Here is an 18,048-nt window from a genome sequence, read left to right as displayed (position 1 = left end):
CTCTCCACCTGCGACCCTAGGAGAACGTGGCCACCTCCGCCCACTGTTTGTGGGTCAGGCAGACAACCCCTTCCCCGCCATCCAGGTGCTGGCTGCAGTGGCCTGTATAGAGGCAGGACATGATGAGTATCCCCTGGTGCCCACCATCCCTCCCCCTCCGTCCCTGGGGGCGGGGGCAGCACTCACGGAAAATGCAGGTGAGCCGGGCAGCACAGGCCACAAACCGCTCCAAGTCCACGCGCAGGCGGCTGTCCCGATAGCGGCTAGTGAGGACCTGGGTCAGCTGATTGTTCAGATGGAAGCCTGCAGGGAGGCCACCTCTGAGTCCAGGGCCCTAACACCACCCTAGCCTTGCACCCAGTTCCGCCGGGAAAAGGGAAACAGCCCAGAGAGCTATTCTGCTGCAAGCCCCTTTGTCCCCGTGGACTCGGGTGTCCACATCCGTAAGATGCCAGCAGCCTGAGCGTGGTGGACCACGGGAAGATGATGGGGAGAACTCAGTCCACCTTTAAACTCCGCCTGGTGTTGGTGCGGCACACCCTTTCTGCCAGCCCCTAGGGAGACATGTGCTCTTCACACCAGAGGTGATGTCGAAAGGGTGGACTCAAGGCCAAACCAACCCCACTGCCATCAGTCTTGTCTCACTGGCCCCACAGGACATTGGAACAGCTTAATGGTCCCCAGGGCTCAGTCAACAGGGCAGACCGCATCATCTTTCTCTTGTGGAATAGCTGGTGGACTTGAACTGCTGTTGAGTCGATACAAGCCCAACAGCCCCTCCCCTGGACAGCGAAACTTGCTTTGGGTTGCCAAGACTGGATCTTGAAAGGAGCCTCATCTTTGTCACAAGGCGGCTGGTGGGCTTGAACTGCCTACCTCGTGGGTAACAAGCAGATCAGTGCTTAACCAACTATGCCTCCAGGCTCCTGCTGCCTAGGAAGAGGTACTCACATGTCCCCAACGGGTAGATGATAGATGGCCTTGGAGACCAGTGCCCCCACACACCCAGGTACACAGTTCTCAGAATGTTTTCCCCTACTCTGTGTGTGCACACACATCATACATGGAGTATTATCAGGGAGACCCCGGGGATGCAGTGACTGACCACCCAGCTGCTTCTGGGTGTTCCCGCAGCGACAGACAGACACAGCCTCTGCCCACACCTGCCGCTTTCAGTGCCAGCCGCAGCTCGTAAGAGTTCATGGTTCCAGAGGCGTCCTCATCGAACCTGTCAAATGTGGCCTGGGGGCGCGAGGAAGGGGAGGTCAGTTCCTCCCAGAACTGAGGGACAGGTGAGCACCCTGGAGAGGGCAGATCGCCCAGGCCGCTCGCTCCCATCCCAGCCTCCTTGCTGGTATGATGTCTGTCCCACCCACCCAGGGGGCTGGGGCATGGATGTGCTGGCCAGGCCCAAGTCAGTATGGGAGGTCTGGGGCCCCTGGGCCTATTAGAGGTACCCCTCCCCCACAAAGGGCAGTAGCCCCACCCACATTACCTGCCATTCCAGGAGGCGACCCCAGAGCTGTTGGAAGCAGGGCAGGGCCAGCCGTCCCCCGTGCTGGGGAAAGGGCAGCTGAGTAAGCTGGGTACCCAGGGAGAGGCAGGACCCCAGCCCTTCCCAGCCCAGGCACTGCCCCGTGTACCCCAAAACACTGCACCAGCTGCTCACAGGTCCTGAGGCCAATCTCTCCAGGGCTCTGGCCGTGGTCCCTGACTGGGAAAAACACTCCCTAGGGACTGACATCTGCCCCTCCCTTATCCCCCTCCCCTGCATTCCCTCTCCAAGCAGGCATTGTTGGGGGAACTGAGGCACCGCTGGGAACCAGCAAAGCTGAGATGGGGGTCCAGGCAGGTAGAGGGCCAGGTCAGGGTCAGCCCATAGCAGCTGTGTTCCTAACCTCTCAGTAGACAAGGGGTTGCCTGTGTGTGTCTGAAACCCTGCCCCCACCCTGACCACAGCCCAGCAAAAGGGCTGCGGATCTAATGGTAAGGGCCCCTAGCCAAGACACCACACACATACAACTCACCAGGCTCCAGGGCAATGCTCAGTAAGACTTGGAGCTGGGGGGACAGGAGCTCCTCCTCCTGGGCAGGGAGAGGGGGGCTGTGGGGCACTCTGAGTGCTCTCCCGCTGGGCCAGCAGCAGTCAGTGGGTGGTGGGCGCAGGGGCTGTAGCAGCCCAGCTTGGGAGGGGGCCCAGAGAGGAGCAGGCCCTCCAGGCCTGGGGGGGTGGGGGACTAAGCCAAGGCCCCGAGACAAGGGAGAGGCCCTAGGCAGCCTGACTCCCTCAGCCCGGCCACTCCTACCTCTCCGGCCAACTCCCGGAACATCATCTCCAAGCCTAGCGACAGGGGCGCGCAGGGGTCCTGGGGATGGGGTGGGGGTTAGTGCCGCTCCAAGGAGCTGCCCCCAGTGCCCCTCCCGGCGCAGCTCCCCGCTCAGCTCACCGAGAGGGCCTGGACGTCGGCGCTGATGACGTCGTCAATCTCCCTGCAAAGGACAGAGACACGTGGAGGGCGGGGCTGGTCCCTCGACGGCGGCGGGGCGGGGCCGACACGGAAGGGGCGGGGCGGGCACGGAAGGGGCGGGGCTCACGCGGCCGCGTGCCGGCGCTCCGAGAAGATGCGCAGCGTGAAGTCGGCCTCGTCGTCGGCGCGGGCGGCGCTCGGCACCACCAGGTAGTGGCCCGGCGGCAGGCGGCAGCGGCGGCTCACGTCGCGGCGCGCGGAAAAGGGCGAGCGGTCGGCGCGCAGCAGCCCGGGCAGGAGCGCGCGGCTGTGCGGCGTGTCCCAGAGGCCCAGCAACTGGGGCGGGCGGGAGGGGGGCGTCAGGAGCCCCAAGTACGCCCAGCCCCACCCTCCAGGCCTTGCGGCCCAGGCCCCACCCCACCGGCACGCCACGCTCACCCCAGGCCTCGCGCCTCCCGCCGTGACCTGCACCCCGCCACCCACACCACGGCACTTGTGGTCCCAGGCCCGGCCCGGATCCCGTGTGAAACCCACCTACCTCCTCGGGGATCTGTGAAGAGGAAGAGGGAGGGGCTTCTGTGGCTGGGGACAGCTGGCCACACCTCAGACCCTTAGCACCTCCTTCCTCAGCCCCTGTCCCCAGGTCTGGCCCTACCCCTATTTGATCTTTCTGGCCATCCTCTGCTGCCTCGCTGACCCCTCAGTCCCTGACCCCTCCCTGTGATGCCTCTCCAACACCTGACGCCTGACCCTCCACCCTCCCACCTCCCTGGCCCCGCCCCCCTTGTTCCAGCCTCACCTGAAACACGTGGAAGCCAACGGTGAGGTAGGTGAGGCCCTGGGCCCTGAGCCGTCGCCGGTTTCGCTGGATGAGTGACAGGAGGACGGTGCACTTGGGAAGGCGCCCCCCCATCGCTGGGCCCCGCATCCCTGCTGCCCCCCAGCCCCCCCATGGCCCCTGCTCATCGTCATCCTCCTCTTCATCAGGCTCCAAGAGGGTCAGCCGGAACTGAGGGTTGGTCCAGAAGGTCTCTAGTTGGGGAGAGAGAAATGGGGTTACCTGGCCAGCTGCAGCCCCCCCCACCCCTCCCGTGTGTGTCTCGTGGTGGGGTGGGGGCGGGGCGGGGTCCTCCAGGCCTCACCAGCACCAGGCTGGTTCCCACCGGAGTTGAAGCCTCGGACCCAGCGGCCTTGGAAGGTGTGGACGTGCCAGCCGCCCCCTGCAGGGCTGGGGCCCAGCACTTCCGGGCTCAGCGAGCAGATCTGCACAGTGTTGAAGTGTTGGAGGAAGTCCTGCAGCTCCATCCTGGACGGCAGTGGACAGTCAGGCCTGCCCAGGGAGGTGCACCCGAACCCAGACCCACTACGCTGTGCCAGTGCTGACTCCTGGCATCCCTGGAGAACAGGGTAGAACTGCCCCCTGTGGGGGCCCGAGACTGCAAACTACGGGAGTAGAAAGCTTCAGCCGGAGCGCCTGGTGGTTTCGAACTGTAGATCTAGTTGTTAGCAGCCCAACACGTAACCCCCTAGGTCACAGTGCTCCTCCAGGAGCAGATGGCCTCTTTCTCCTAAGGGGTGGCTGGTGATTTTCAGCCACTAACCTTGCAGTTTATAGCCCAGCGCCTAATCCAAGATGCCATCAGGCCTCCCTCCCAAATAACCAAGGAGCCCAAATACCCAAACAATGGCCAAGTGCACTCCAGCCTCCTCCAAATATAGGAATGACCCCAAAAGTGCTGCGCCTTCTGCTTCTTCCCAAATCTCAGTCCCCGGAAATGCCCATGAGACCACCCCCCTCATGTTGCCAAATGGACTTCAACACCCCACCCCACCCCACACACACACCCTCCCCAGTACCAAGACCTTCAGCCTTGCTGAATTACCAGTCACTATTTTACAGACCCTCAATATTCTCAGTGTTCCAGAGATCGCCAGTGTGTCCCCATTGCCCGTAATGTGACCCATCTCCCTCCAAACCCCGAAGCCTTTGTCACGGCGGCAGTTCTGGCTCCTGGTAACCAGATACGAGAGCAGAGCTTCCCCAGGGGTCCCTTGGCTGTCATCTGGACAGCACTAGCCCACGGACATCTCCTTTCTGCTCTAAATTACTGGCTCCAGAGTCTTCTGAGATCACCACCTCTTCCCTCCTGGTAGAAGCCAGTATCCAGATGGCCACCAGTAACAGCCACGTGGCCAGGTCAACCCTAATAGGGTGCATTGCCCTGTTCACTTGGGACCCCCCCTCCCGGGGGGCAGCTCGCTCCTGCCCACTCACCAGAACTCGCCGTCCTCCTTCCTCACCAGCAGGGTTTCTCGCCACTCGGCGGGGATGGCATCCCAGCGCGGGCAGCTGGGGAGACGAGTGTGAGGATTGGGCAGGGGGGCAGGCCCCACGCACCCCGGCCCCAGTCCCGTCCCACCTGTCACTCCAGGCCCCAGTCCATTCCACGCGTCCCCACGGGTTCCGCAGCCGCAGCAGCCGCACCTTGGTGAAGCCCAGCCACACCTGATGGGGGTAACGTTGGTGGGGGGTGGAGGCGGGACACCCCCCGACCAGCCCCTCCCAGGGAGAAGTCCTCACCTTGTGGGTGCCAGTGACCGAGTACGCGTGTCCCTTCACCAGCCCGTCATCTGTGAGGTATTCCCCCTGGTTGCTCTAGAGGGGACATGGGGAACAGTGAGGTCACGGGGCCAGGCAGCAGGGCCTCTGCTTTTCTCTGACTCTAGCTTCCCCCCACCAGGGCGGGATGGGATGGGGTGAGGGGGCAGCAAAGAGATAAATGAGGAGACGGAGAGAGAAAGAGCCAGGAGAGAAGCCAGAGACTTGGCAACGGAGGTGAGAGAGACATGGATGAAGGGTGGGTGCCTTAGACACAGAGGGGACAGTGTGACTGGTCACAGGTGAGCGCCTCGCCCGGACTGAGCCCTGAGAATCCGTCCTGGGACTTGAGCTAAAGTTCTCAGGAAAAGGCTTACTTTTTCCTTAACCCTGCGGAGCCCTGGAGGGTCAAGTCTGCCTCAGAACTAAAGAGGAGCCCACTGCCATCGGGTTAATTCCAAGCCATAACTAGAGGACGGAGGTACACTGCCCTTTGAATCTTGACAAGGGGCAGCGGCTTGGTTGTCCTGTGGTTAGCAGCTCAATGTGCCCCCTGCTGAGCTACATGGGCTCCCGCCGGAGAATGCTGATCAGAAAGACCCACTCAAGAACAGCCTGTGAGCACCTGGATCCGGCTGTGCCTGAAGCTGGATCGTTTAGGAGAACAAAGGCTTTGCCATTGGACTTGCCCACTGTGACTTGAGGAGAGGCACAGCACCCCAGGCCCAGCCCCGAACTACGACTCTCACCAGAGCCGTGGCCCCCACAAGGGACTCCTTGGCTAGGGCATGGCGCAGAGCAGAGAAGAGGCCCGGGCTGTCTTTCCTCAGGTAGAGCACCTCGCCGACGCCGCCGGTGAAGTCCACAAAGGCCTCGTTCATGTGGCCTCCCCGCATCACCTCGTAGGAACCGTGCAGCCTGTGGGGAAATCCCGGATGGGCCTGGGCACGGGTGGGTGTCTGGGGCCTTCTAGGAGGTCCTCTGTGTGGGCTCCGGTAGTGCGGTGGTTACACAATGGGATGCTCACCTCTAGGTTAGCAGTTGGGAACTCCCAGCGGCTCCAAGGGAGAAAGATGAGGCTTTCTGTTCCCCCATACTAGGGGGTCGCTACGAGTCAAAATTGGCTCAACGGCCGTGCGTTGTTTTTTGTTGGATTGTGAGTTTGTTGTGTAATTTTTCGGAGTTTCCAGAGGGAGACACCTTCACTATGATTTAGTTCCGGGTGTGACTAATGCAATTCCTGGGTCCTTAGGAACCCTGGCTGGGTGTTGGGTCCCTAGGGATGTTTTATGGGAAATGGCAGGGGGCATGCGGGTTAAGACTTGGGGGTCCTCAGGCTATGAAGGACCCCTGGTGACGGAGTAGTTATGCGATGCGCTTCTAACCACAAAGTCAGCAGTTTGAAACCAGCCGGTTCCTCCAGAGAAAGACGGGGCTTTCAACTCCTGTGAAGAGTGCAGTCTGGAAACCCACTGGGCAGTTCTGCCCTGCCCTACAGGGTCCCTGTGAGTCAGCAGCCAGTCCACACGGCAGTGAGTGTCAGGTTTGGGCGGGAGGTATTGTGTTTAGGGGTCATTGGGGGATGTTTGTGGGACTCAGAGCTGTGCCTGGAGGATTCCATGGGCTGCGGGGCTCCGGGGAGCTGGGGCTCAGGGGGCTTAGGGCTGCCCTGGGGGCACTCACTTGGCATAGGCCTTTTCCAGGAGTGGGGCCCAGAATTCACGCCGCTGCTGCGAGCGCACGAACATCAGCTTGCCCTCACGCACGGGGAGCCGGTCATCCACCACGACGTCCACCCAGTGGCCGAATTGCCAGAGCTGGCGGTGGGTGGGGGGACGACTGTCAGCCTCCGTGCCCGCCAATTCCTTTGAGCACCCACCCAGGGAACAACTGGGAAACCCATGCCCCCGTGGGGGAGACCGAGGCACAGAGCAGAGGAGCTGGGCCCTACCTGGAAGTGGAAGACACCTGCGTAGCCACCTTGGAAACTCTGTCCGGGGGGGACCACCCGACACAGCAGGCGGGGGTAGAGGGTGAGAGAGGCGGCGGCCGCAAGAAACCAGCAGTTACCTGCAGGAGGACTAGGTCTGGGAGGGGTCCAGGGAGGGAGCTCGGGGTGGGGATGAGGGGGGGAGGGACAAGGGGGAGACCAAGGGACAAGGGTCGGGTAAGGGAGACTGAGGAGCAAAGATGGGGAGACAGAGGGTAGAGAAGAGGGATGGCAGGTGAAAAGGAAGTGGGCTGGAGGGAGGACCAGGACAGAGCTGTCAGGGACCTGGTTTGGGGGATTCAAGATGGATGCAGGGGTCTCACCCAGTCTCCCCTGACAGACGTCTGTCCGGCTCATGCCCTCACAGATGAACTGGGGCTCCTCACAGAACTCCTGAGTAACAGGGAGCCCAGACTTCAGCCCAGCACCCGCCATCAGGTCCCTGGGGCCCCACCTGCTCCAGGAATGAGGGCCTCTGACCCGCGAGGAGAGGCCTTGGGCTTCCCGGGGCCTCCGTGGACCAGCCAGTCCTATAGTGATTTCCCCCTCTTCCCTCCCACCCCAGCTTCCTCTCCCTCAGACTAGGAGCCCCAGCCACTATCCCCTTCCACCCTCATCTATGAGTTCCAGTTCTCCCCTTTCTGACTAGCAGTCCCAGCCCCCTCCTCCCTCAGACCCAAAGGTCCCAGCCCCCTCCTCCCTCAGACCCAAAGACCCCAGCCCCACTTTACATGGGGCCTCTTCCATTCCACCCCTTTGGCTTTCTCTGAGTCGGGACCCAGCTGGTCATAGCCCAGGGCATCTGGGCCAGCAGGAAAGTAGGGATCACGGAACAGAATCCCCGCGTCCAGGCAGGCTGCCCGGATTGCCTCGAATCTCTGGCCTCTGAAGAGCTTTGGACCGCCAGCTCCAGTTCCAGCTCCAGCCTCATCGTCCACCAGCTGGATGGTCACCCCCCTGCTACCGCACGCCATCTGGACACTCGGGAAGGGCAGAGTGGCCCCAAGCTCTTTAACCTCCTGAGTCATGGGGGGGCAGGGCCTCAGCTCCATCTGAGTGCTGGTTGGGGGGCTCCTCCCTTGTTAATCTTAATTGATGGTTTGGGGGTGCTGAAGATCAGGGACGCCTATTCAGTGGTTTCTTCCCTGGGGCGTGGGGCCTTCAGTTGTGGCCACGGTAGCAGCTTAATGAGCTTGACCTGCAGCAGGAGGGAAGGTGGGCAGAGCTGAGGGAGGACTGGCTGCCGCTGTGGGAGTGCCCAGAAGGAGGTCATCGTGGGGGGTATGCTTCAGCCTGCTGGTCCCTACATGGCTGGAGGAGGGCAGGTGTGGGCAGGAGGTATGTCCTACTGCTGTATCTGGCCTCTCTTCTGTCTGTTTCTCCTGTGTGTGTCTTTTCTGTCTTTCTCTGTTACTCTGGAGAGACAAGACTCTTTTGAGTCTTGGTCCCTCACTGCTTGTCCCTACCTTTGTCTCTGTCCTTGACGCCCAAGTGTGACCTTCCTTGATCACCCACAACAGGGGCTGAGCCTCTCTCTCTCTGCTCACACTCCCCAAACCCCATTCTGCCCCCCTCCCTCCCCAACAAGGTAGCCTCCAGCCTGGTCACCTTGCAGAGCTGCCCAGACAGGGCCCACTCGGTACCTGCTGGGCTCTGGGCTACCCCCATCCCAGGGACCTCCCAGCCCCTCCCTACTGGCTTAGACCTCGGGCCCTGGGACTGGAGTGATAGTTCCCCGCAAAGGATGCTCAACCTTTAGAAGAAATGGACAAATAAGTTTTGGAGAAACTCATCAGTATGCCTCCTGGAGTGCTCAGACCCTCCACAAAGGCGTGTCCTACCCTGGAAGAACCTGGTCCCCTGGGGCACCCAATGCACCCCCATGTCCCCCCTAACTGGAGCAGTTCAGGGCGTCATCAATGGCACCATCCTGAGTGACTCTCCCTCTTCCTTATATGTCATGATAGTTACACAATTCCATGTCAACTTGATAAATAAGATAGGAGGGGTGAGGTCTAGCCTGTCAATCAGGTCACAGCCTCGTGATCCCTCCTTGTGGGCGTTTCCTCAGAATTCTGGACTTCCTCCCTGGAGGCGGGTCTCTCTCTCTCTCTCTCTCTCTCTCTCTCTCTCTCTTTCTCTCTCTCTCTCTCTCTCTTCTTCAACATATTTGTTGAGAAGCCACATGGAGCCACCCTGATCACAGCCAGAGCCCTGGAGATGCTTCCACCACCACTGGACCCACAGGACTTTCCACCCAACGGCCTGTGATCTTCCTGCATTCAGCATCATTGCATGTGCTGCGTGAGTCTAAAGACGAATTTATGGTCTAGTATCAGACTTAAGGGCTGATATCAAACTTAAGATTTCATCTGGGCTAGGATGACATTGATGCATAATTCTTGATATAATGTTCTCTCACACATCTTTAAATGACAATGAATTTGTTTCTCCAGTCTACCTGACTAACACGTTATGGTACCAGGAGTGGGGTACTAGATAGATAAACACATAAAGATGGAGAGTGGATGCTTTTTTGACCTCTGCCTCATGGTGATTTTTCTCCTTTGGCTAGCTAGAGGTCAGATATGGCCATGCAGTATACTGGGTTTTCTGGGAAGGACATGGGAAGTTAAAATTCTGATTCTTTTCTTGGGTTGCAGTCTGGTTATTCCTGTGAGAAATGTTGAAAATGAATGTGATTCATGCATGTTTTGAGCTCAGGGAACAAAGTCCCCCCTTGGATTTCTCAGAGATTATGCTGCTTAGACGGAAAGCCTGGCCCTGGCTTGATGCCATCAGAGCCTCAGTCCCTATTTCCTATCAATGGGGTAGTTTAGATAAGGGTTAAGACAAGTTTAGATAAGGATAGAACTTGACTGTTGTAAGGTTGAGTTTCAGATCTGGCTCCACCGGGTTTATGCTGTTTTCTTCTGCCTGTTGTTATTGATAAAATGCTTGATTGAAATGATGATTGGGAAGCAAAAATAATGAGTTTGTAAGCCTATTTGCTTTCAGTCATTAATTTGAGTCTTTAAATGGATTAGGACAGGCCGGGAAAGAAGGCTCTGAAAAGATAAGCCCCACCCAGGGCTTTGGAGTGCTCCACCCATTTGCATTTTGGAAGAGACTTGCCTAGAGGGATGCTGAAAGACTGAGGAAGGAAAAAGAAACCCTTTGGCTTTTTGAATTTTGAACTAGTGGTTTGTGCCTGAAGCTGGAAAACTCTGGAGTCATGAAGGAACGCTCCTCTCTAGGACTGAACTTAGGGGAGCCTGTGAGCAGGCTGAAATGCTTGCTAGGTGACCACCTGGATCCACTTGTTGAGTGGAAGTGAGAGAAACGCAGCAGTAAAGAATCGGGTTGAGTCTGATCACTGACACCCGCAGACCTGGTTCCCAGGGACTAGAGGAGAAGACGAGAGCATTTGGCTGGTCTGAAGTTCAAACAAGGGGCTAGGGTTGTTGAGAACTTGTGATGGGGCACATGGTCTAAAGGTAGGGTGGCTGATGGACAGCCTGGTGAGGCTCAGTGAGGCAGCCCACACTGAGTTGACCAGAACCCAACGAGATGAAGAGAAGATTTTTGAGCCTGTGAACTGCTGCATGTTGCTGCTGGCTTTATGGACGGTCTGTCTGGATGTGACTTTGCTTAAGGAAGGTTCCACTGGTATCAGGGGAAGCCAGCCCCTAACACATCATTATGGGTCCGGTAGACGCAATTGTACAGCGATAATAAGTAAAGATTACAGTAAAGTTATAGAGAGCATGAGAGATAGAAGTATTGAAATAAATGGAGTCAGACACAATTCATGGTAGCATGCTCACCTCAGCCCCGCTCGATGGTCCACGTGGAGGGAGAGAGGGAGCTATCTAATGCTAGCCCAGGCTTTTTATATTCTCTGGGGACATGCAAGCCCCCTAATTACAGGTGAGGACATACCTCACAGGAAGGGGCTGTGCTATAGGTAATTCAGTAATGAGAGGGGGTGGTCTAGGGACATACATGCACTAGGAAGAGGAGGGATTGGGGTATACATGTGATAAGATGGACAGATCCTAGATTCAAGATGGCAGCTTAGCCTTAGTCATCCTTGGGCGGGTGTGACCTCTCTGGGGTCTCCTACAAGGAACCAGACAACTACTATCCTTATCAGAAGGGAGTGGGCCCTATTTGTTGTGGGATAAACAGTGGTGACTGCTTGCTCTAGAAGGTTGATAGCTCTCAGGGAGAATGACCCCTGACCTACTTCTGATGACCTCCAAGTGTATAGTCATTCCCAAGCAGCTGTTTGGCATATATTTTGGGGAGACAGCTTGGGAGAAATCCTTCTGTATCCCACAATTCCCCCTTTTGTTTTATACATAAAATTCAAAAGAGCCACCGTGGCTCCATGGTTATTTTCTATACATTAAAAGCTGGCAAGGCAAAACTTCATTATCCAGTTAATATAGCCAAAAATTCAGGCTTAATAGAAACATTTAGTATCCAGGCACTGGGGGATAAAGTCCCCTTATGTCCATCCGCTATTGGAAGAAGGTATGAGAGGGGCTGGATGCCGCGGCAGGAAGAAAATAGAGCCAAATAGGAATGTCTGCTTCCATAGGGAGAATGAATTAACCACGTGCTCACTCTGCAGCACATGTTTAAGGCAGAAACTGTGGAAAACAGGCAACCGCAGGAACATGTACCTGGACTATGTCCCCAACTACCAGAGTGGTGGTCTTCCAGCCGTGGAATTCTAGTCTCCCAGATTCCCTCCGTTCAAGTCAGGGTATAAGTCCCAGTCTATTTCCCTACAGTGCTAGTATCCCACATCTCCCCTCTCTGCATTACGTTTAAGATTCAATAGTGCAACGGAGGCAACATGGTCTCTCTTCATATCTCTCAGCTTCCTATAGAACCGACAGGAGACTGCGAGCATCCCAATTATGATGACAAACAACACAGTCAGACTGGAACTTAACCTATGTGACATGCTTTGTCCCCAAGCTCGCGGGTCCAACCCTTCCATGCTACTCACCAACTGCTTAATTACATCAGAGCCAGGCTGTCTCCCCCACACTGGAATAAAGATTCATCACATTAAAGAACATTCTTGTCTGCTCAGAACACTAGGTCGATGTAAGTGGGCAGTATAGAAACTGGATACCCAAAATGGGGGCGGGGGGCAGGGGGGAGATAAAGGCATGAAGTGCCTGGCTTACAAACCTTCATTGGTGGGGGAATAGATTCATAGGGGTATAGGATTAAGGTGTAGGTGTTCACTTAACTGCAATTGTTAGGTATAGAATATTGTTTTGTTCACTTATAGATTATTATGTTTAGGGAGGAGTGAAGGTGGCAGAGTGAGGTGTGCCTTGGTGAGCCGGCCTTGGGGCTGGAGGGCCAGCCGGCGGGGGCCTGTTGAATTTAGTGTCTGACGGAGCATGGGGCCTCCTCATCATAAGAACACGTTCCTTCAGGTGCTATTAGATTTTCATCATCTCAGAAAGAAAACAAAAATTCTGAACTCAGGACATGGCAAGCATTTCGATGTTATGTCCTGGAGCAGGTAGTCCTGTTTCCTTTATCCAGCCACAGTCCCTCTTCATCAAGCATGGGATCTCGGCTCTACAGGTTCCCTCCGGGATTGGAAGTGGAAAAGGCTGCTTTCCCTTATTTTGCTCCACCTCTGACATTGAACCCAGAGAAGCCCTTCGGATGCAGGCATCATGCCGATTTCTCCCCAGAAGGAATCAACTAACATGGGTCTTCTGCTGTTGGTGGCTTCATTATAAAGAAGTTACTTTGAAAGCCGAAGTCCAACATAAATTTGAAACACATGCTTTGGGGAAAAAAAAAAAGAATATGATGTTTAATTCAGTACGGCACATTGAATTGTATGCATTTTAGTGTTACACTGTTAGGTACCCATATGATTTTACTATTATCCTTGTTTTAAGAACTATAGATGGCTGAAGAGTTGTGTAAAGGGGTCAAGTTAACAAGGGGTGGTCTGTGGTAGTTACATAATTCCATGTCAACTTGATAAATAAAAATGAAGGGGTGGAGTGTAGCCTGTCAAATCAAGTCACAGTCTGGTGATCCCTCCTTGGGGGCATGATCTTCTCATGAGGATTCTGGGACTTCCTCTGGAGATGGGACACACCCTGTCTCTCTACTTCAACAATCCTGTTGACAGCCACATGGAGCCACGCTGATGGCAGCCAGAGCCCTAGAGATGCGTCCACCACCACTGGACCCACAGGACTTTCCATCCACCGGCCTGTGATTTTCCTGCATTCAGCATCATTGCATGTGCTGCGTGAGTCTAAAGACCAATTTATGGACTAGTATTGGACATAGGGGCTAATATTGGACCTCTGGACTGGCCTGGGATGTTTTCTCAATATACAGTATATACTCAAGTATAAACCGACCCGAATATCAGCTGAGGCAACTAATTTTACCACAAAAGCTACATTAAAAATGTGCTGGAAAACTCGCCTTATACACGAGGCTCTTTGATATAAAGCTCTCTCTTACACCAGTGTCCCTGAATTTGTCTCTCTAGTCAACCCAGACGAACACAGCATATATGAGTGTTACTGGTTTTGTTTCTCTAGATAACCCAGCCTAACACAAACAGGCTCTAATTATTTTTCAGTTCTTTTGAAAATCACCTTTTTCTTATGAATCGGGTAGAGGTTTACAGTGCTGATCAGTTTCCCACTCAGATTCAGACACTGCGATAGTTTATTGTGCCAGCCTGGCTGATAAACACAAGTAGGATTAACTGAAAGGCAGAGGGATAAATGGCTCCGGGAGCCTCACCTTGCTTGTTCTGTGCCTCAGTTTAAAGGGGTACACTACCTGTGGGATGCCTAGCCTGTGGACTGTGTTGCTGTAAGTTGAGGTCCCTTTAAGCCCACATGATTGGAATGTTCATCTCTGGAGCTGGGGACCGACAGTTGATGACAGTTGGGGACCTGCCTTGCTGTTTGCTGCCTGGATACATATAGCCTAGCTCTCTCTACAGAGGGGGTCTGGCAACTGGCGGCCCTCAAGCCTTAAAGGACTGCTAGTGTCTCACTGCTTTATAATTTAACTGTTAATTTCTTGTATTATCTATCTGTATATAGTTTAACAGTTCATTTCTTGAATTATATATCTATCTTTACAAATATATTTATATATAATTACTAGCAATCTGGTTTGTCTCTCTAGAGAACCCTGTCTAACACAGACACAGTTTGCTTTATGTCATTGGCTGCAGTCCTCACAAAGTGACCTCACCGATCCCACGTCCTCCTGGTGGTCCCGTTCCCATCCCTCCTCTTCCCTGATCCTTTAGATCTCAGTAGTGACCGACGGTGTTGCGGAGCGTATACATCTGTCTCTCGCGTTACGGTTCTCTTTTTGAAACCTGCCTGTCGTTCCACTGGACACTGAGACGGGGTGGGTCCAGGTTCAGGTCTGAAAGGTGGGAAAAGTCTGTAGTTCTGAGAGGCGCCCACCAGTCTCTATCCTACTAGTAAGCTCGAGCTTTTTCTATGACTCTGAGCTTTATTCCACATTCCCTCCCACTCTAGTCAGGACCTTCTCATGGGACCCCTTCCAGGCAGTTGGTAGTTGGCACCATCTAGGTACTCACAGGTCCATTGGATGGGCAGGCTTTTTTTTTTTTTTAAGATCATTTTATTGGGGGTTCTTCAGCTCTTATCACAATCCACACATCAGTTGTATCCAGCATATTTGTACAGAGGTTGCCATCATCATTTTCTAAACATTTATTTTTTTGGAGGCCTCAATATCAGCTCCTCTTTGTTCCCTCCCCCAGCCCCCCCAGCAGGCATTTTTAAGGACCAATGTGAAATTGTTGTAGCGCTAGGCTAAAGAAGAGGATGCAGGGTGAGGTAGGTAGTTGATTGTGCCAACCTGGCTGATAAACACAAACACATGGAGTTCATTGAAGGGTGAAAAGAGAAATGGCTCAGTGAACCTCACCTTTCTAGTTCTCGGGTCTCTTGCTTTCTGATGGTCAGACCAGGGTGCGGCTGCCTTAGCCAGTTCCCTGCTTCAGCTGGCAAGGCTGACTTCCTGTAAGACATCCCCAAACAGAAGCCACATGGACCTACCCCGATGCAGCCCTGGGTGCTGGAGCAGCCGTGTGGAGACCCCTGCCAGTGCTGAGATGTTTACACACTCACTGACTCAGCTTTCCACCTGTAGTCAGCATCATTGCGTCTGTTTTATGAGATGAAGGAGGACTTTGTGGATTGGTGTCGGACATATGGGCTAATGTTAGGCTTGTGCAGCACTGGATTGGGATGTTTTCTTGATGTGCATTTAACTTTTATATAAAACTCTCTCTTATACATGAATTTCTGTGGATTTGTTTCTCTAAAGTACCCAGACTGACACACAGGGGATGAGGAACAGGCAAGCCATGCTGGGTGATACTCGAATGCTTTCAGCCTGCAAGTCCAAGGACCACCCAGGAAGCAGCACCATGTTTGAGGCTATGTAAACATCCCATCTCAAACCTGACCGCGGTCTATGATGGATGAGGTTCTCATAGACATGCCAAGGCTGAGAAGGCAGCCCGAAGCAGCAGAGAATGATCTGGAAGAAGCCAAAGATTGGATACCGTTAGCCGAACGGGACACCAGCCCTCCCACCAAGCTAGAATCATCCCTGACCGTCTGTGTCTCTGGCTTCCGGTGAGGAGATTTCCAAAAACACAGAATGACTTGTCACCTGATTGCTTTCACTATCACTGATTGCTATAGTTTATTGTGCCAGCCTGGCCGATAAACAGAAGTAGGATTAACTGAAGGGCAGAGGGATAAATGGCTCGGTGAGCCTCGCCTTGCTTGTTCTGTGCCTCAGTTTAAAGGGGTACACTACCTGTGGGATGCCTAGTCTGTGGACTGTGTCGCTGTAAGGTGAGGTCCCTTCAAGCCCACACGATTGGAATGTTCATCTCTAGAGCTGGGGACTGACAGTTGATGACAGTTGGGGACCTGCCTTGCTGTTTGCTGCCTGGGTATATATAGCCCCAGCTCTCTACAAAGGGGACTGGCAACTGGCAGCTCTCAAGCCTTAAAGGACTGCTAGTGTCTCACTGTTTTATAAGTTAACTGTTAATTTCTTGTATTATCTATCTGTATATTATTTAATGGTTTATTTCTTGAATTATATACCTATCTTTATAAATATATTTATATATAATTACTAGCAATCTGGTTTGTCTCTCTAGAGAACCCTGTCCAATACACCGATTGAGAGGGAGTTGGCGAAAGGCATTGGTTTTGCTGATGTGCCTCGCTCCCAGCTGGGAAGACGAGGTCGGACAGGCTCTGGGTTAGCTGTGCACACGGTGCTGAAGGGGAGCCCTGGCGTCACAGTTGTTACGAGTTGGGTCACCTGGTCAGCAGTTTGAATGTGCCAGCTGCTTCATGGAGGCAGGATGAGGCTTGGGGCGCCCTGGCCAGTGCTCCTTCCTACTGAGGCCGCTCATCGAAAGGCAACAGCTTCTCGCTCTGTACGGGAGGATTCTGCAAGCCACCTGGCAGGTCCCAACTGATTCCAGTGGCAAATACCTGGGGGACTGGGCACGGGAAGAATTCAGGAGAAACGAAAGTTGGAGTCAGCCCAGGTGTGCGCATCCGTCCGTCTGTTCATGTCCTCACCAGAATCAGCCTCGGAGGCTGCCTGGGCCCATCGACTGTGCTCTGGCACCAGGGACCAGTTCATGCCGCTGCCCTCACCATCCCCTCGACTCTCTGCGCAGCGCCTCCAGGATGACGGCGACTCCCCAGCACTGGGACTTTTCAGCTGCGGCTCCCTCACGTGGAGGCCTGACTTCACCCAGAGCAACGGCGTGTGGACTTCATGCATGGCTGCAGCTACCACTTCCTGCAGGGAGACACCTCCCATGGGGCAGTGATCAATGCCCTGCCCTGTGGGGGACCCTCCTTGAAGATGGAGAGACTGTATTTGGGGCATGGCATCCCAGGTTCAAGGTGACCAGGTGAGGGAGGCCCTGAAGTACCTGAATGTCCGGGAGGCATTCTTGGCAGCTGTGATCCCAGGGAGGTCACCTTCTACCCCCAAGACATCCCAGACCAGCCACTCAAGGCACTGGCTTATGTGGTCACCCCACAGAACCCTGGTCTGAGGGGTTGTGCCCCAGCAGGGGTGCCCATTTGGACATTGGGCCCAGGCCTCCCTCAGTGCACACGCACCCAACATGATATAACTGGGGCACAAAGTGGCTGGTTGGAGACATCTCGCTAAGCCCCACCCACCCACCAGCCTCCAGCGCTCCGGTCTGACACTGCCATTGTACTACTTGACATTTCCTTTATTGCACCATGTTGGTGTCGGGGTGCGGGGATCAGTCCTGGATGCTGGGCTCACCCCCAGACCTCTGGTACCTGACTAGTAACTGCCACTAAGGCAGGCCCCTTCCACAGGCTTCTCCAAGAGCCCTGTCCCTCGGCCCTGAAACGTCACCTCCCTAAGAACCCAGCCTGCTGAAGGATGATCGCAGGGCGTGTGGGGAGCATCTGATGCCCAGGCAGCTGTTGAGGCTGGGCCGAGGTCTCCGCATTCAGTGTTGCCTTCTTCCTATTGGTCTATTCCTGGTAAGCTCATCACTACCGGCCCTGTGCACGCCCCCCAAGCCCTACCCCCACTCAGTCTGCCTCAATCTTGTCCATAGAGCAGTGGTTCTCAACCTCTCTAATGCTGCGACCCTTTAATACAGTGCCTCATGTTGGGGTGACCTCCAAGCATAACATTATTTTCGTTGCTACTTCAGAACTGTCATTTTGCTACTGTTTTGAATCGGACAACCCCTGTGAAAGGGTCCTTTGACCCCCCTCCCCAAAGGGTCACAACCCACAGGTTGAGAACCACTGCCATAAACTGATCTCATTGTCAGAAAGGAAGGAAAACAAAAGTGCTGAAGGAAGAAGGCATGGCCCTGATGGTGGTGGTTC

General features: G+C 54.9%; 1 protein-coding gene across 1 annotated transcript; it reads right to left on the bottom strand.

The window, feature by feature from the left end:
• Positions 1-16: 16 nt before the first annotated feature.
• CAPN12 (calpain 12) lies at positions 17-8,031 on the bottom strand. Its single transcript, XM_075537452.1, has 20 exons — positions 7,789-8,031; positions 7,381-7,450; positions 7,019-7,137; positions 6,751-6,884; positions 5,817-5,985; positions 5,050-5,124; positions 4,889-4,974; positions 4,744-4,818; positions 3,611-3,774; positions 3,268-3,500; positions 3,007-3,018; positions 2,596-2,804; positions 2,448-2,490; positions 2,307-2,366; positions 2,028-2,085; positions 1,644-1,714; positions 1,496-1,558; positions 1,164-1,242; positions 187-303; positions 17-102 (listed from the first exon to the last, which is right to left on the bottom strand). Exons 1-20 carry the CDS (start codon positions 8,029-8,031, stop codon positions 17-19), a joined length of 2,166 nt encoding a protein of 721 aa, XP_075393567.1.
• Positions 8,032-18,048: the final 10,017 nt, after the last annotated feature.

The sequence above is a fragment of the Tenrec ecaudatus genome, chromosome 18, assembly GCF_050624435.1.
Source record: "Tenrec ecaudatus isolate mTenEca1 chromosome 18, mTenEca1.hap1, whole genome shotgun sequence".
In the NCBI taxonomy this organism is placed as follows: Eukaryota; Metazoa; Chordata; class Mammalia; order Afrosoricida; family Tenrecidae; genus Tenrec; species Tenrec ecaudatus.
Note: the sequence above shows the minus strand (reverse complement) of the source record. Positions and strands in the feature narration are given on the sequence as shown.